The sequence below is a fragment of the Xenopus laevis genome, chromosome 2L, assembly GCF_017654675.1.
Source record: "Xenopus laevis strain J_2021 chromosome 2L, Xenopus_laevis_v10.1, whole genome shotgun sequence".
In the NCBI taxonomy this organism is placed as follows: Eukaryota; Metazoa; Chordata; class Amphibia; order Anura; family Pipidae; genus Xenopus; species Xenopus laevis.
The window spans coordinates 131,661,829-131,681,991 of record NC_054373.1 but is presented as its reverse complement, the minus strand read 5'-3'; the positions used below and the strand labels follow the sequence as shown (position 1 = coordinate 131,681,991).

Below are 20,163 nucleotides of genomic sequence, written 5' to 3'. Positions count from 1 at the left end.
TCCTTTAAAAAGTTGCTGGGAGATGAAAAAATATTAACAAGAAAAGGCTTTTTCAGGTAGAAGGTTATTGGCAAGTAATGTTAGAGAGAAATGCTTTACCTAACGACAAAATGGAAAGTAGGTTAATTGGTTATACAGAAACTGCTAAAGGACTTTAGAGATAAAAAGAAGCAAACAGATGAAGAGGAAGTTAATAAGACTGGAATAAACATGTCATACATTTTGCAGCATAGGGGTAATTACTGTATATTTTTACTGGTCGAGAAAAATTCCAATTGAGATAAAACTTTTAAAAGACATGTTAGAGCATTGACTCGAATAGAAAGAGATTGAGAAGTTTGGAAGTTACAAGATCCATGTAGCAGGTGAGTTAGAGCAGTGAATTAGGGGTTATCCAATAGTGATAATAGTATAAATTCCATTCCTCTTACCTGAGCATAACCTAACCATGACTTCTTTTCTCTTCTACTTTTAATGCGGGACGTGGAATTATATATGTGGCCCTGCAAAACAAATGATTTGTAAAATGTGTTATATTTATAATTTAAAACAGGTTCGCATAATCTAGATTAAGACATATGGCACATGGGTTGTTTTCTTCCTTAGTATAGTTCAGCATACTGATATATACTATATGTATGTACTAGATATGTTGGCAAATTCTATGGCAAATATTCATGTGCAAGTACCATTTTAACTGCCCCTAAACATTCAAATATCCTGGTCAAAAAATAAGTAATTTAGTAATTTAGGTTGTTTGTTGTTGACAAAATGAAGGTTGTTAATAAACAAACATGCAATTAAAATCACTACAAAATGTAAAAAAAGATAACTTACAAAACAGCCTAATTTAAAAGAGAACTAAAGCTTACTAAAGAAGTAGGGCACAAATGTTGTATATTTATGAGGATTCACTTCACATGCTCGGTGCTGCTGTCACTTACTGAACTTACTGAATTTAGGGACCGACAAAATATATTGATATATATCATATAAATGTCACAATATAAGGCTGATTAGTAAATAATTCTTGTCATTGGTACATGGCAGCTCAGAAACCAGCACAATTAGCATCAAATATAATAATCATGCCTGTAGCATGCCTTATAGGACAACCCTCATATTCTGCTTGATGCTTTGCAATGACCCTTAAGCTAAGCTTCTCATCAGCTGCTCAAAAAACACTGAGCATGTGCGTGTCACTGACACTCCTAACAAAAGCCAAGATGGAAAACTTGTGACAACTTTGAAGGCTTGGATTATTAATACTATAGAGATGCTGAACCTTTAGGCTGGTTCTACAAACTATGCCATTTCAAGCCATATTTATTTTTAGGGTTTAGTTATCCTTTGGTTAGGTTAGATTGAGGGGAAAAAACTTGGAAATATTACCCTACAACAAAATCCCCACATACGGAGGTAAAAAAACTACCATACTCATAGTTAGTATAATGATTTTAGTTTTGACAATAAGTATATTTCCATTACCCGCACTGTCCCACTATATCCGGAGCCGATTTTGTAAAGGCCATCTTTGCATAACAGATAAAGGAAAAAGCCATCGCTCTGAATGAGGCACTGTTCGTCTTCATCAACAGGAATGTCTCGAAGAGACCACTTCTGCATCAAGGCAGCTTTTTTAATCCCACTAGTAAACCAGTCCTGGATCTGGATTTTTCCCACCAGCACTGCTTGGACACTCCTTTGTAAGGAGTTTAAAATTGTTGGCACCTTAAAAAAATAAAAAAGTAGACATGAATACAGAGTTTGCCAGTACATAAAGATTGCAAAGCTTAAATTGTTTTCTGACAGACAATTTAAATCCTCAGTTCTTCTGCAAAACTTTTCGAAAGAGCTGTTCATGGATATTTTTGAATGACAAAGCTGGAAGCTGTGTCATTTGTTGTTCTGTCCTGCCCCCACAAGAACTAGTTTTGTCCTGCCCCAGCCCCCACCCAAAGCAATAGTTCTATACTGCCCCCATCCACAGGCAATAGCTCTGTTCTGCCCCCCACAGGCAATAGTTAACAGCTGACACACATCATCAAATTCAGAGGTTGGAAGTGCCATTCATTCATTCATGTTGCCTGGTATAAATTCATTTTGAAAAAGTAAATTATCTAAGCAAAGTAATGGTTTTAAATAAGTGTAATTAAAAATAATGTACCACATAAATGAAAGTGAAGTTGACGGTTAAGCACTTCCAGGCAAATAAAATTGCATGTTACCCCAGGCCAACACTCCACTTTTGTAGAAAGAGGAACTGACCTGGGTTGTTTCTCTGAGCGCTGCCAACTTAATTTTCCCTGTTATCCGTTAAAGTCACGGTAAAACACTTTACTATAGTGCGCACACACCATCCTGGACAAAGTACACTAGCCAAGTGGTTAAGTATACTTGTTACTTGGCAAATGATTGGGTTATACTGATCAAACATAATCTGAAACATTGTTAGTGTTATTCTGCTGGCTTCTTTGTAGACACACAGAGCAGGTATCAATATGAAAATAGTGTTATGTTTCCATGCCAATATCCACTAGCCTAAAGGAGACTATATAGAAGGAAATGTGTTTAGAACATCTTTATTTTTTTATGTTACTGGTCTACATTTAATGCACAATTAAAAATGTCTGCTTTGATTTGATGAAAAGTGTTTTTCTAGCAAAATACTATTTATGTAAAATAGTATTTATGTAAAACTTACCTGAATAGTTTGGCAAGCATGGCTGCCATTAATAGTAAGTATAGCAGAGATAGCCTGCAGGATCTTTCCTGTTTCACCCCATGAGACCACCAAGCTGAAGAGGCAGGCACAAGAGACTGCAGTTAGCGACTGTCCTGTGCTATCGTTTGCTCCTGTGCTGCGGACTGTGATTTCCAAAATGAGCTGGAGTAGAGATTCTGTGAATAATACACAAAAAACAAACATTGAAAAGCTTATATCCAAAAACTAGTATAAAAGTAGTCACACACTCTTTATTACCCCTCCTATTTGCACTGGCAATTGAACCACTGGCAGCAAAACTAAGACAGACACCCCTAGTCAAAGGAATCAAAATAAGCAACATTGAAGAGAAAGTAGAACTGTACGCAGATGATGTACTACTCTTCCTGGCAGATGCTGGCCCATCACTGCATGCTGCAATGGAGATACTTGAGGGTTTTGGAAGGTTAAGTGGTCTTTTGATCAATAAAACATAATCAGTACTGTTCCCCTTAGGGAACGCAAACCTTGCAGAAGGTGCCCCTACCCTTAACCTCGTGACCAAGTTCCGCTACTTGGGACTTATAATCAGTACAAATCCAACAGAATATGTATCAGAGAACCTGGAACCAATCCTTGTAAGATTTAAGAATGCAATCCCGCACTGGGTTAAACTTTCCCTGACATTATGGGGCAGATTTCTCTACCCACTCTGGAATTCACTGGTTTACATAACCACTCTATTCTTTAAGAGGGTAAATAGAGAGTTGCTTTCATTTATTTGGGCCAACAAAACACCTAGATTATCGTGGTTTAAACTCACTGCATCTAAGGACAAAGGAGGGCTCTTCCTCCCTCATCTGCAAAATTACTACCTTGCATCCCAGTTATCCTACATACATAATTGGTTTAATCCAGATGATAGCATCTCTCTAACATATCTCTATGCAACAACTATAGGTTGCCTAGAAGCTATACGTTATGCCCCTTATAGGAGGAGGGATGACCTCCCTCAATTACCTGAAGTAATTACTACTCCAAATAAAGTATGGCACTCCCTATCATAAGCTATCAGGAAAAACTCCTCTGTGGAGAAACTCAAACCTACCACATATGGTACAACTAACAGACTTTCACTATTGGCCACTCCTAAGAATTAGGCACTTAGAAGACCTACTAGTTGAGGGCTCCTTTCCATCCCTGGAACAGCTAAAAACTAAACTTAACCACCAGGATATACAACTGTTCCGTTATTTCCAACTGAGGCATGCATTCTATGCCCAATTCCAATCATACGAAATCACACCAACGCAGCTGACATGGGAGGCCAGATTATGGGATCCAGACCCAGCGAAAATACTATCTCAACTGTATAACATAATCCAAACCTCGCAGCCTGCACCATTTTATAAAGCCAAAAGGAAGTGGTTGGCAACGCTCCCCTCATTAGAGGACGAGCATTGGATAGAGGCTATAGATAATATATATGCCTTCCTAATCTCCCTAAGGGACAAAATGGTCCAACTCAAGATGGTCCACCAAATATACATCACACCCCAGAGGCTCAAGGTTATGGGTAGATCAGAAGGAGCAAAATGTGCAAAATACGGTACAGGGGAAGAAGGATTCCTCCGCCTAATCTGGAAATGTCATAGAGTAATATCATATTGGAGGGAGGAAACTCAATATAGTAACGAAAATCTGTATCTCTCTGGAGTCATTACTCCCGAAATATGTTTGTTAGGTTTAAAAGATGAATTGGTGCCCTTACAAAGAACTAGAACATTGTTACGCTCTGTAATATTCTATGCACAAAAGTCGGTAATTATGAGATGGATAATTCCAATGCTCCCACACTTCAACAGTGGATTGACTTAATAAATGCTACTCTGCCCCTAATTAAGTTGACCTATAATACTCGAGGAACTCCTGATAAATTTGACAGAATATGATATCCATGGCTGGATGCCAACCTCCATGTATCGTTACTAGATATATAAACCTTAAGTACAAATTGGGATACACCGAGATGTTTTGGGGCCGGGTGTCTCTTGACAGGATATGACTTCTGATATATAAACAATTGTACCCAGCATTTTCAAGTGCCAAGTATGATTGTTATATTATCATTTATTGTTCATTTTCTTTGTTTGTCCAAAATGCAAAATAAAAACCTTTAAAAAATAAATAAATAAATAAATAAATAAAAGTAGTCACACACAAATAGGAGTTTAGAATTTGTGTGGAAGTAGGGGAGCTATATATAAACCATATACAGCTGCTTTCCATGAAAATATATATATATATATATATATATATATATATATATATATATATATATATATATATATATATATATATATATATATATATATATATATATATATATATATATATATATAGAATATGTATACCCAGTAATGAAAAATCAATGTAATAGGGTACTCACAAACCCAAACACTTCAAGCAACCGGTTTACTCAATGGGCAATTATATTAGGTTCATCATATAGGACTGAAACTGTTGCAGGCCTTCTCAACAACAAAATATACAAAAAAACATGCCATAGAGTTTTCTTACAATACAGCAATTGAATGAGGTACATATAACCAATGAGTCCCAACAGGATATGTAAACAAGACAAATCCAAGGTGGCTTTCATTATAATGCTAAGGAGCTCTGGTGGCGTGTCATGTACACTCAGTTTAATGCGGTCATTAACATTTATGATAAAAGTGCCAGCTATTTAGATCATGTTTCTTACCCAGCACTTCCGGGGGTTCAGACTGGAGCCCTTCTGGCTGCTGGCCCTGAAGCACATTCAGCAAAGCCTGCAAGCTCCTCAGACACAACGATGGATGGGAAAACCGGGTTTCTTTAATCAACTCAAATACTTCACATAACCCAATTTCAATAATCTGAAAGAAAAGAAATGTTACTACAGGTATAATGTAACTAAATTCAACATCAACTGAATATTACCAGATTTTACGACGTTTCTATTGTACAGCAATGAAGAATATGCTGGAACATTATAAATGCATGTTGGTAATAAATAACACCCCTGGTGTCTGTATTTTAAATAACTTTACACGTGACTGTAAACTAAAATATATTTTAGATATCACATAAATGCATGGATCTTTTGCTGTCTATATAGTACAAACGTTTTATTAAACATAACAGAAGTTGTGATAGCTTTATTGGGTAACTAAGATGATAATCACAGCAACTTTGTTTGGTTTAACTTGCCTTTGGAAGCTTTATTAAAGGTTCTTTGGATTCTTCCTCATCATCACTTTCAGACTCCCCACTCTGGACAGAATTCTTGGCAGATAAAACCAAAGAGGTTTCCTTTCTTTGCCACTCCAGAACACTATGTCGTACATTGCAATAAACATTGAATGCTGAAGGGTTGCTGTAGAGTTTGAGATCAGGTATGAAGAAAGCATTTTCCTGGTTGTCCACCTAGACCATGTAAAAAATAAAGATATTGAAATATATACAGAGAAACACAAATAATTATATTTTATTGTAATATATAACCTGATCAGGTGAATAATTCGCGCCCCCCCCCACACTTTTCATAACCTTATACAGTGAAAACCTACTTTTATTGCGTAAATTCCAAGAAAAAGTAACATTCGAGAAAAAAAAAAACCCAGGTTGCCCATATGAAACCACGGGATTAATTCTAAGAATTAATTAAGTAATGATGTAAAATCGTGTTTGTACTGTACTGTTAATGATACTGGCGAAGTGTTTTTCTAGATGCTACTGAACAGGTGACATCTAATATGGATATATTTTAAATTAAAGGATAATTTAATTCTTAAAATACAAACTGCAGTAGTCAAAAATACACATAACTAAGGGGTAATTTCTCAAAATGAAAACATTTCCTAGACATTCAATATTATTTTTAAAGAATAGCTCAACTGGCCTTCATAACAAACAATATAAAAAACATTTTAAATATTAAAGTGGACCTGTCACCCAGACACAAAAATCTGTATAATAAAAGTCCTTTTCAAATTAAACATGAAATCCAATTTCTATTTTTTATCAAATCATTCATAGCTGTAGTAAGCTCATTTAAAAATCTCAGCTGTCAATCAAATATTGTCTGCCACTCCTCTATGCCATGGGCATAGAGGCAGGGCAGACAATTACTTTGACTTTCCATTCAGCACTTAATAAAATGGGATTCTGAATAATTATTTTGGGTGAAGGGGCCCATTTTTATAAACATATTAAAAAGAGTAGCAGCATTGCTTTAAATTGCATAAACCCTTCTAAGCTTATAGGACATATACATAGGGAAATTAAAATGTTACTAACAAACATTCATATACACGTAGAGGGAAAAAAAAGTTGTCTGTAAATGTATTTGCTATTAAAAAAAAGTTATGTTCATTTCTCCACTGCAGGTTGCGTCTCCTAAAACAATATTTTTAGAATACTGTATCCAAGTATATTAGAAGGTAGAATAATAAAAGCAAAAATTAATTTTGGTTTTCATATGTTACTGCCCAGTTGCAAAATTGCCCAGAGATAAGAAATAAGTCAAAGTATGTTGTCTGCAGTAAGTCAAAGAGTCATCCATGAAAATTATAACACAATTTTAACATTCTAGGCAATGATAGCCTCTAGGAACCTAAGAAATGGAAATTGAGTGGCAGCTGCCAAAATGGATGTGCTCAGCATTTTATTAAGTTATGTGTTAATAAAAACGTTTGGGTGGTTTGGTGTTGCCCAAGTTATGTAAATTGCTTTATAGCCTTAATTATTTTTATATTACAAATTGTGCTTGTAAAATTAAGATGGGTAAAACAGTAACACTTACCTTGTTTCGGGATTTCCCTTTTGATTTAGTCTTTTGCTTCCGCTTCAGTTTCTTCTTACTTATGATTTTCTTGTTCCTTTAAAAGAGGAGAAAAAAATGTGGTCTTTTGGTTTTGATATGAAAAACAACATTGTTGCATGTTTCTAAATCCTATTTAAGTATGGTTTATTTTACATATGCTATTACAGATAGATAGTAGATAAAACTCATTTTCTACATCTTTGTATAAACACTTAGGCATAGACGCTACCATGTCAATTGACCTAACAAAGTTCTTTCTACAGATAATAAAGATGACCCACCATCACGCACACGGGTTACTGCTCTTGTTTTTAATTGTAGACTATGGGATATACCACTACTACAGAATTTTGAATATTGAGGCTACAATTGTTACTTCCCAACCCCCCCCCCCCCCCACACACACTTTTACTTTTTTATTGGTACCACCGCTAGGATGCTAGGAACAGGAATGCTTTTGAACATAAAGCTAAACAATTAAAAGAAACCCCAAAGCATTTGCAAATCTCCAGAACATCACATAGTAAATGTAAATTTGAAAGTTGGCAGCCCTCCACATGTGCCACTAGTAAGGACAATGACACAAAGAATTGTCTCTGCTAAAATACTGAAATCTTGTAATTGCTCACAAATTCTTTTGTATGCATTTTTGAGCAATTACAAGATATGAGTGTTTTAGCAGAGACAATTCTCAGTATTGTCTATGGCAGGGTATTTCCTGGAGTTTTGTAGCCGCAACAAAATGCTGCATACAAATTACACTGTGTGTCATTGCCCTAAAGGACATCATGAGCCTATACATACATGCTGGAAGACAACTGTATCAATGCAGCCCTTACCTACCAATTTTATTCATATACAACTAGCTCAGAAAAATAAGGGTTGGGGTTGTTGTGGTGTGTGCCCTACACATCTATAATAAGATAGAAACTCAATAAGAAGAGACACTGTTCTCAGGCAATATTGGCTTATTTATGACCATGTGTATCAAAACAAATGCTGCAATGTCAGCAATATATTATAATAAACATACACAGTTTACACATATAGGGGAATGTAATAAAAGTTGCAAAGAGTAAAACAATTAGCACAAATAAGAATAAAAAGTCTCATTTCGCAATGCAATACTCTTCCTTAAACGGTTATTACATTGCAAATTTTAATTGCGCATTGCGAATTTTAATTGCACATTGCCCACTTTTAAGAAGTGCTTGAAGGTGTCGTAATCTTTTGGAGCAAACATACCTTTTTCATTAACAAGTTTTATTACATTCACTGCGCACTGCCGCTAACTATAAAATTCGCAAACCTTCTTCCACTGTCGGAAGTGGTCACTAAACAGTTTCCGAGTTCACAAAAGCTATATTAAATTCGCACAAAGGCAAATTTGTTCACACAGAAGCATAACTTTTGCATTGCGAATACTTTTTCCGTCACTGACTTTTATTACATTCCCCCAATATTGTTTTAGGAACCTACATTTTAGTAATTAGCAGTCAATTAACAGACAATTTTGAAATGCCCCCTATGCTCAGACATACCCTGATCTGTTTCAGACTACCCATTTTAGGGTAATCCCTTCCCTGTCCTGCTGTGTCTATAAATCCCTTTCTGTAACACGGATTATAGACAAGGACTTTGTTTAATAACCTCAAGAATAAGAGAAGTATTTCACATTTGGGAGACAAATGTTATGAATCCAGCAGGGAGCATTTCCTCAGCAACATGAGTGTGTCACCAGGGAAACAGAGTCCTCCATTAGGCTTGCAGTGTACAGGCGATGGCAGCAGACAACAAACCTATGCAAGTCAAAAGGAACAGGCAGCAGCTAGCAAAGATAACCAGGCTACAGTGAGACCAATTGTCAGGGTACCTTGCTCATACAGTGACAAGACAAAAGCTGCTTGCATGGCCCTAGCAGATAAGATGTGTTTGCTTGCTGTACTATAATTTTACAGTTTTTACCCTTTTGCCACAATTACTTTGCTCTTTAGTGTATGAAAACAATGCCCTTTCTGCTTTGCTATAATTCCACCCCTACCCTTTCACTGTACAACACAGACTTTTCAGATATTTCCCCAATTTGCTGCAAGTTCACATACATCTCCCCTTGTCACACATACAGTACATAAAAATCTTACACCTCATCTGATGTCATGTCCATCTCAACTCTCTTTAACTTCATAAGGCACCTCAACAATAAGCATTTTGCATTATATATGGTAATAAGCACAACAACAGCTTTCCCACACACACAGTGAACTTCCACCTTGTAAGCAGAATATTTGCTGCCTTAAGACAATCATATAATGGATGAAGAATGTACAAAGGCCCAACATAAGGTATGTCTGCCTTCCAATTGAATTTTCGAGGAAGTGTGGCTGACCACACTGGCTGGCATGGCACATCATCAGTAGATTGTTAAACCTGCCCAATTTTAGAACTGCCCAATTTCCATAGCACATGGATATCTGTTAGGGTCAGTGGTGTAACTATACAAGAACCAATAGTTGTCACATATGATAATATTGTTAAGTGCATGGAAAACTTTAGTCAATTTACCCACAGAGTTGATGAACAAAGTCAACTGAAGAATCAATATTAAATTTTACTAACCCAGTTAAGTTTGCTTTGATCAATATTTATCTACCTACTTATAGGTATAGGATCTATTATCTAGAATGCGCTGTAAACTGCAGTCTTCTGGTTTAGTGGACAGTCCATCATTTGGATCACCGTATCTTAAGATATTTCAAGATTTATTAAAAAAACAAAAGGATTGTTTGCCACCAATATGCACCTATGCGTCTTAGCTAGCATCATACCGTTAAGTACATTGTACTGATTTATTATTACAAAGACAAAAAGAAACCTTAAAAAAATATATTATGTCTATGAAGTTTCTCATTTATCGAGGTCATAATGAACAGCATGTAGCAAAATTTAGTCAAAGGCAAATGGACATTCAGAGTTTTTTCTAGAAAACATTTCACCACTCTTCCGCATGACTTCTTCAGTTCAACTGAAGTGGTAGGGAATTATTTACTGCTGAAATCTCTTAGTAATACACTGTTAATAAAAAATCAACACCTCCCTTGAAAGAATCTTTTGGAAGCCAGTTCATGAAACCATAGAGCAATTTCCCCTAAACCAGCACACAACATAAGTGCCTTGCAAACTTGGTTGGAAGCGGTTAACAAGTGGAGCTCTGATAAAAAATGCTAATCTGGGCCCCTGTAATTGCCCAGTATGGCATGTTCCACAGAGTACCATTATCAGCAGTAGCAGGTGAACAGGGGGTTTTCACTGCAGTGGTCATCAAGCAGAGGGCAGTGGTGGTCAAAACACCTATTTGTCATGAATCTAAAATTTATCCTGTATTCAACCACAGGAGAACAGCTGCTGTAAAAATATAAGTGTACCACAGGCCTTAAGATTGCCATACATGGGCCAATAAAAATTAATGACTCCAGACTTAGTTATCAGTTTATTGGCCCGTGCCTGGTACCAGTTGATAGGCATGCCTGAAATCTTACCGACGTCAAGCACCATGCGTCTCTTTTGGTGGGTGCACAGGTGCAGCCTAGTGAAAAGCTGAACTTTAAGTGAAAAGCAGGCTTTTCCACTCTACAGCCTATATGCTGGTCTGGGGTAACAGAAAGAAGAGAAAGATTGAGACATGGTGCTCTTGCTGTAGCACCTCAGGCCCGTTTTGCACCACCACCCAGTGAGTTGTGGTGCCAGAATGTATCAATCAGGTATAGGTAAAGGACCCTCTTTTTGTCCTTACTGTGTCAGATTCCTCAAACAGAGCATTGCAGCCGCCACTTCTCCTTGTCTTCATAAATCCAAATCAACTACTCTGGAGAACCAATATCATCAAACAAGTGATCGTTTATTTGGTAGCACTACATGTTTCGGATCAATCTGATCCTTCCTCAGGTTGCCAGTGTTCACAGTGGTGCCAGAATGTATAGCAAATACATTGGACTTCAAAGTACAGAAAAGTGTAGGACCCTCACTCGAAGCTAAAGGGAGCCAACATACACTAGACAGTACAATCCAAAGAAGAAAGAGATGCAGTCTTCTACACTAAGGGGCACATTTACTAAGCTCGAGTGAAGGATTCGAATGAAAAAAAACGTTGAATTTCGAAGTGTTTTTTTGGGTACTTCGACCATCGAATAGGCTACTACGACCTTTGACTATGATTCGAACTAAAAATCATTTGACTATTCGACCATTTGATAGTCAAAGTACTGTCTCTTTAAAAAATACTTGACTACATACTTTGGCAGTTTAAACCTACCTATGGGGACCTTCCCCAGCACTTTTCTAACCTTTTTTTGATCGAAGAAAAATCCTTCGATTAAAATCATTCGATTTGAAGGATTTTATCGGATTTTTACTTCGATCGATCGAAGGATTTGTGCGAAGTCCTTCAAATTCGATATTCGAAGGATTTAAATTCAAGGGTCGAATCCAAGGGTTTATTAACCCTCGATATTCGACCCTTGATAAATGTGCCCCTTAGAAGTTTTTCTCTACATCAACACATCTCCCTAGGCCACCTACCTCCCATGCAACCCAGTATTTTACTTGAGGGTAGACCTATATATCGGTGGAGCCATTCTGTTGGTTTGTGAAAAAAACCTAACAATAGGATCAATCTATAACCTTTATAGCAGGGGTGTCCAAACTTTTTGCAACAAGGGCCAGATTTAGTGAGGTGAAAATGTGTGAGGGCCGACCATTCAGCCTGACATCCATTCCGAGGTAGCTAGCTTGTGATCAGGATCATTCACTCCTGGAGATGGACGCGTACACGATGGAAGTGGAGTCTGTTTGGACTTATTCTCCGCACCTCATTTAGACAAGGAATCACGCAGCCATAGCAATAATATTTGGGCACATGATTAGTGAAATGATCGCCTATACTGCTGCCTGTGTGCTGAAGGTGTTAGCAATAGACACGTACTGGCACGTAGTGATGCACCACTCTCGCATACTTTAAGCACATTAAGCACATACTAAATATTATGGTTTCAGTGCAGCCTCATGGATCCATTCTATAATAAGATTCTGTAGTGAAAAAATCCACAATATCAGAACTGTGAATTTTTAGTTGGCACTAAAATTCTAACATAATATCATCATCACAACAATAAATATAATAAGGCTAATAAACAAAAGCAAAAATATGGTTAAATGGCAAATAAATCATTGAACATTTTAGCATCCTACAGTTACTGCAGGTCCTTTTAACTATGAAAGTGTTAAACCTAGTCATTATGTCAGCATCCTTAAATAGCTTTGTGATGTAACTGTGCAGTAGAAGTAATGCTTCACGACACCACTAGCATTACTGACAGACAATATAAGTCTAATTCATTTATTGCTCTAAAATTGAATCTCAATCAAAGATGGCTAAAAAAGCCAAAGGAAACAAAATTGAACTCATGTTTTTTGGACATTTACAAGGAGTCCTACAGCAAAACTTTTTGAAAAAATGCATTGTTCTTCAGGAGGATATTTGCATTTTAATAATATGACTTACTTCATACATTGAAACGTTGCTCTTACAATCTTATGTATTATATAAATGTTATTAAAATGCAAAGCAGCATGCCACTACATGTATTTTTTTTCTCCAGGCATGCAGCTGCTTCATAATCATCAAATACATTTTCAGAAACTTTTTACTTCATAAATTTAAATAGAAAATTATAATTCCCATATGAACTCAACAAAACACAATATGGTCCAGCATCAAATGGTTCATAAAGGTCTTTCAAAATTCATTACAGACTACTATAACGCCACTTCTTACAAAAAAGTCTGCAAATAGGGGGAAGACTTTTCTAATAATGCAACTAAGCAAGTCAGTAGTAAAAACACAATACCCTAAAAGTAAAGATTACTTTTAAGCAATTCCAAAACTTAATTTCAAGGGATATCCACATTAGTGATGTGTGGGTTGACCTGAAACCCGCGGCGACCCATGGGTTGACCTCCAGTTGGGCGGGTTTGGGTTGAAATTTGGCCAACCACTGTGGGTTATGGTTGGATGGGGTCAGACAGGGAAATTACACTCCTACTTTGCTCTTAAGGATTCCCTGTCTTGAAACCAGGCGAGCACAAAAGTATAGTGAGATGGGTACAGGTTGGGCCCTGGTTCTATAATGGCAACAATTTAAGGTTTTGCAGGTTGATAATCCACATCAAAACTACCAACATTCGAAAAATGAAAAGTGTAAGATCTGTGTGGCACAGAGCCATGCCCACTTTGTAGCCAAGCTCATTTATTTAAAAAAAATATATATATCCCTTTTAAGTCATATTTGGTGAGGTTTAGAGGCTCCCCTCTACCAAGTCTCAAGGAAGGGTGACACTTGTCACTCACTAGTTCATAAGCACTGACATCACGACTCGCCACTTACACTAGGAGCTTGCCAATGCCTTGAGACTTTCGACAGGTTTTCAATGTTAAAAATGTACTACGAAGTAAAATAAAGCTATTAGCAGCTATGGGGACATATTGAGCCCACTGACCCCACCCACATGCTGATTTTTATTTCTTTTGACAGGTGATTGGGTTCTGCAGGCAGGCAACTGAAAAACAAGACTGTACCCTCTAAAAGCAGGACAGTTGAGAGATGTGTGTTGTCAATAAAAGAAAGCAAAACATAAAGAAATGAGCGAACATCGAACATTATGAACTGATCACAACACAGGAAACACACTCCCAATCCACAAAGACACAGAAATCCTGGCTTTGCCCAAGCCAGTGATTGACTTTTTTAGTCCTTAGAGTACAAGTCATTTACTAAAGGCCCACCTTGTAAGTGTAGAAGTACCTGCCTTATTTAATATCCTTGAAGTTGGGTCTTCATTCCACCAGTAGAAGAACAATGAATAACAATGCTCATCACAGCAGGTTTGCAAGGAGATTATGAGTAATTATTATGCTGGCCATCTACATTTTTCTATAGTTCCCATATAATTCTCTGCAGACAGAAGCTGCAAACTTCTGCAGTGTCTGCCTACACCAAGCAGAATCAATGTTTTAGGCACCTTGATCAGCAGAGGAGTTTTTCCACAGGCCAAGATCCGCATCGTCTGGTCCTAGAGTTTCCTTATTTACAAACATTTCCCCCACCTTAGCTACTAAGCAGTGTAAACCCATTAATGGAGGAATACTTGTAGAAAACCCCTGCCACATTGCTACAAATTACATGTCCAAGACTTGAAAACTTTTGAACTAAATGTGAAACTTATTATTTTGAAAATGTACCAACAAATCATGACTTTTTTCAGTAGCTTTTTCATTTTTAAAAATAGATCTTTTTAGCAGCATTAGCCACTACTAAGCATGTTCTATAATCTTTAACAATTTGTTGCATTAAAAAGGGAAACCATCACCATATAATAAACTTAGGGGCAGATTCGTCTAGGGAATAGTTAAAATTCGATTAGCTTTTTTTAAAAAAAAATATATTATTTTCGAAATGTACCATGTACTGGCCTTTTAAGAATTCAAATGCTGTTATTCACCACATTAAACATGCGGAATTGCTGTTTTAGCCTATGGGGACATCCTGGGATCAATTTGGAGTTGTTTGCAGCCTTCCTAAAAATCAAGGTTTTTTTGGAGGAAAAACTCGAATCAAAACTACTGTACTTTTAACTTCATGCCTATGTTATATACTAATGTCCGTTCATCAATAAATAAAAAATGATTTAAATGGCAAAAGTGCTAAGAAGAGTGCTATGTTCTGGTACATGTTTAGTTCCTGTAATTGCTACAATTTGTGATAATATCAGGAAGTACAAACTTATATGGCAAATTGTAACAATTTAGAAAGTCAGGACTTAACTATTACTAGGAAACTTTCATTTTTAAAACCTACATTTTATAAAAAATGAAAAAAATTACTTGACAGAGACCATCAGTTTACCGTTGTATTTTTTTCATTCAATGTTTCTGTTGGACATGATACAGCTCAAGAAATTATCTCAAGCCACCTCAAATTTTCAATGAGGAATTTAACTTTTTTCATAGCAGACCATCATTAAAACACTTTTCAGAAAAGGCTTATTTGGTTATCAGTAACTAGCACTGTTTACCTTTCACTACAATTTCGACAAAGCAACACAGGATGTCCAATCATCTACCTCCCTTAAGGTGGCCATAGACTCAAAGATCCGCTTGTTTGGCGACATCGCCAAACAAGCGGATCTTTCCCCGATATGCCACTAACGGCATGGCTATATCGGAATTACGATGCACCAAGGGGCTCCGACGGGTCGGTCGGTTAAAAATCAAACCTTCCCAATCGATATCGTGGCCAGATATCGATCGGGAAGACCCGTCGGAACCCCCCATACACGGGCAGATAAGCTTTCAAATTGGTCCAAACGACCGATATCGGCAGCTTTATCTGCCCGTGTATGGCCACCTTTACACAACAGCAACACACAGCCACAGTAAAGGTGGTCAAACGAGCGAATCTTTGAGTCTATGGCCAGCTTTAATTAGTGGTTACGTCAACCTACCTAAATACCATAAATTGCAACTACAACAGAAGATGAGACTGAAGGTTTGCAAGATCAGTTATACTGATGCTACTACTACATGTTGTACATATAAACAATAATATCAATCTCTTAAAGGGATACTGTCATGGGAAAAAATGAATCAGTTACTAGTGCTGCTCCAGCAGAATTCTGCAATGAAATCCATTTCTCAAAAGAGCAAACAGCTTTTTTTATATTCAATTTTGAAATTTGACATAGACATATTGTTAATTTCCCAGCTGCCCCAAGTCATGTGATTTGTGCTCTGATAAACTTCAATCACTCTTTACTGCTATACTGCAAGTTAGAGTGATATCACCCCCCTCCCTTTTTCCCCCCAGCAGCCAAACAAAAGAACAATGGGAAGGTAACCAGATAGCAGCTCCCTAACACAAGATAACAGCTGCCTGGTAGATCTAAGAACAGCACTCAATAGTAAAAACCAATGTCCCACTGAGATACATTCAGTTACATTGAGAAGGAAAAACAGCAGCTTGCCAGAAAGCATTTCTCTCCTAAAGTGCAGGCACAAGTCACATGACATGGCAGCTGGGAAATTGATGAAATGTCTAGCCCCATGTCAGATTTCAAAATTGAATATAAAAAAATCTGTTTGCTCTTTTGAGAAATGGACTTCAGTGCAGAATTCTACTGGAGTAGCACTATTAACTGATGCGTTTTGAAAAAAACATGTTTTCCGATGACAGGATCCCTTTAAGTTTGCAAGTGCTATGGACAGTGCCCCCTGTACCTCTTGTATAAGTTATTGGTTGCTATTGTATGTAAATCTGTATGTTTGATATATACACCAAGCGTTGCCGAATACATTGGCACCTCATAATTACTGTATGTGTTACTAATAATAATACCAATAATAATTATTACTGATAGCATGCTGCAAACAGCCACAAATGCATGGAAATACTTTCATATCAGATTTTGAAAATGAACATGTATAATAAAACATGATGCAAAAGTCATGTAGCTTTTCCAGTGTGAAAAGTGTTATGTGTTAAAGGACAACACGAGAGTCTATAAACAACTCACTGTACAAACACCTCACTGTAAAATACTCCAGTGTTATTACTCAAGTTTTGGCAACATGCACCCCCTGCTCTGTGTCTCTTCAGTTGCTGAACCATTGTGTCCAGTAGTCCCCCTACAGCCAGAGACAGAATCATAGTGCATAACAAACCCAATTTCAATTTGGTCCTTACCTAATTTGAGTTCCAGCTGCCGGGGAGAAGATGGGACCTGACAATACATGAAGGAAGGTTCCACCATATGAGGGGCTGTCAGTATAGCCAGTGTCGTACTGGGACACCAGGGGCCCACCCAAAAACCTTTGACCAGGGGCCCACCAATTAATCTTAGATCAGGGGCCCACTCTTAGTACTATTTTTCTTCCTCTCCTCACTTAACCTCTATTCTCTATTCTATTCTCTGTTATTCCATCTATTTAGCTTCTTTGTTCTCATAGAAATAGGAAATGGCCATGAAATAGGCCAAATGTTTAGAAGCATGAAGGCCCACTGATACTTGGGCCCACCGGGACCTTTCCTGGTATCCCGGTGGGCCAGTCTGACACGGAGTATAGCGGGAGCAGAGTCAGAGTTGCAGTTACACAGCATCTGGAGGGCTAGACATCCTTGATGCATATACTGAGCATATCAACCAACTATTAAAGGGGTTGTTCACCTTCAAAGAACTAGTTGTTTTCAGCAGTGCCGGGCCAACCCGATCAGACGCTCTAGGCAGCCTGGCCGGGCATAACGCCCACAGGCGCCCATGTGCGGAGTAAATGAATGTGTGCATGCGCAAAATAAAATGAACGCATGGATGCGCAAATAAAACGAATGCGCGAAAAACCAAAAGCCACTGTTTCAACTGCCAGCGGGGACCAAACTAGGGGGTAGGAGAAGCAGAGAAGGCGCGTGCCTTGCGCGACCCCCCCAGCTTTGTGCCCTAGGCACGTGTCTACTCTGCCTACCCCAAGTTCCGGCCCTGGTTTTCAGATAGATCACCAGAAATAACATTTTCCAAGCACTTTCTATGTGTCACCGTTTTTCTAATATTGACGTGTAAAGTGTCATTTTTTACCTTCTAAAGCAGCACTGGGAGGGGGTCGCCAACCCTGGAAACTGTTCTAAATTAATACATTTAATTGACACATTTCTTATGTTTGTCCCTGCTGAGCAGAATCTCTGGGTTTCCTTACAGGCAGCTGCTAGAATTGATACAATAGTTGTGAATTCTCCAGAGATGCTGCTGAGAAATGTATCAACTAAATGTTGCAAAATTGTAACAGCACCTGTTGTAAATTGTATCTGCACCTGAATTACTGAGCTGCCAGACTCAATCACCAGAGACAGGGACATTCAACTTTAAACTTAGATTTTGGGAAAAACGGTAAAAAATAAATAAAGGAAAGTAATTGAAAAAAAAGTCTTTTTTTCTGGGGAACAATCTGAAAACAACTTAACTAAAAAAAAGTGTTTGGCGGTGAACCTTCCCTTTAAACATTATAATTTTACCTAGAAGACCCCTCCCCAGGGCCCCTGTGATGCTGGAGCTGCAGGGAGATGCCCCCTCCAATCATGTCCCTGGGACTCGTGCATCACAGAGGCCTCTTGGGTGTGCTAGTTAAAATCCCAATAGATTATGACACAGAGGGCATTTCTATGAGGATCCAGCATCACAGGGGCCCCTTTGGGTGTGGTAAGTACAAATGATATGAGAATGTAACATAGAAGGCATTTCTCTGAGGATCCAGAATGACAGAAGGCTCTGTGGGTGGTAGGTAAACAGATCATGTCTAATAATTTGGCTGATATCCTTTAGTATTTGCATCAGGGATGGGCGGAACCATTCTTCATGCATTGTCAGGTGCCTTGTCTGTCTGACTCCTGCCCTTGAGAATGATGTAAATTGCACAGTGGAATGATTACATATCGTCAATCCCTGCTTCCCTGTATGTTGACCCTTGGGTGCTCCGTGTAGACTTGGCCTTACCTGCCAGACTGACCGGCCTGCTGCTCCCTGTCGCCCACTGCAGCCGCATAGATATGCCGGTAGCGATCTGCCAGTGCCCTTCCAGAGAGCAGTAGCATACCGACCGGCTGGAAATCTGGATTTCCTTAACACAGTGCGCAGTCCCGGATCGCTGCTTGAACGTCCCGCAACGGCGTTAATATCCAGCTCCTTGGCTCCTGCCAGACAGCTAATTCCCGATGTCACAAGTCTCATCTCGCGAGACTGTGGCGCGACTACATGTATACAAACGCAATGACGCTGCACGTCGCTACCTTGTTGGGAGTGACGAAGTACCTCAGTGTTTTACAATCATATCCCGCTAGTAAGGCGCAGTAGTCTGGACTGGTCAGGGTGTGGGGTGCACTGACAATGTTTTTCCTCTGCTCGCAGTTCCTACTTCTGTCGGAGGCAATAAAAAAGATATTTTTCGTGTTGCTCTCATTATTTCGTGAGAAGTCATTTTCAGTTTAGAGCCTGTTCTCCCAATTTGACCAAAAATACCGAGTTTTTCTGCGAACTAGGACTGGTGGAGTTCCAGTAATCTTCATAGTTTATTTGTTGTTTTGGGGGTCACAGTGTTTTATTTTTGAATAAACCGGGGTAACATTTTTCACAGGCAGCAACACATATACCTAATTTCCCCTGAGTCTCTCCTGAGGATAGTTGCCCGGTGCTGGCTGGAGGGGTCGGCGCCTCTCCCAACGATATCAGTAAAGAATGTCTGATGAAGGGGTACGCCCCCGAAACGTTACATCATTTGACAAAATAAACGTGCAGGGGAGATCCCCGCTACACTGGCCTGTGTTGTTTGGCTAACTTTCTTTACTGATAACATTTTTCACACACAGGGCCGGATTTACATAGCAGGCACCCCTAGGCCCGCTAACCTCCCTTTTATTCACTCAAAATTTCATAATCATGAACAGAGCAATGGGGATTGGCTCATGCTATTTGCATCCCCAGTGTTTCTGAACCATTGTGG

General features: G+C 38.3%; 1 protein-coding gene across 14 annotated transcripts in view; it reads right to left on the bottom strand.

Moving 5' to 3' along the window:
• mycbp2.L (MYC binding protein 2, E3 ubiquitin protein ligase L homeolog) overlaps positions 1-19,395 on the bottom strand; it is a 137,025-nt gene extending 117,630 nt beyond the window's left edge. For 13 of the 14 annotated variants that reach the window (XM_041582441.1, XM_041582438.1, XM_018247262.2 and 10 more), the window contains exons 1-7: positions 19,161-19,395; positions 7,551-7,626; positions 5,957-6,172; positions 5,469-5,622; positions 2,705-2,901; positions 1,489-1,731; positions 432-503 (exon numbers count right to left, since the gene is read on the bottom strand). In XM_041582441.1, coding sequence (XP_041438375.1) covers positions 432-503; positions 1,489-1,731; positions 2,705-2,901; positions 5,469-5,622; positions 5,957-6,172; positions 7,551-7,626; positions 19,161-19,258 — 1,056 coding nt within the window. In that variant the 5' untranslated portion in view covers positions 19,259-19,395. The remainder of the gene's footprint in view (positions 1-431; positions 504-1,488; positions 1,732-2,704; positions 2,902-5,468; positions 5,623-5,956; positions 6,173-7,550; positions 7,627-19,160) is intronic. The other variant, XM_018247273.2, reaches the window with a different exon arrangement.
• Between the last annotated feature and the right edge of the window lie 768 nt (positions 19,396-20,163).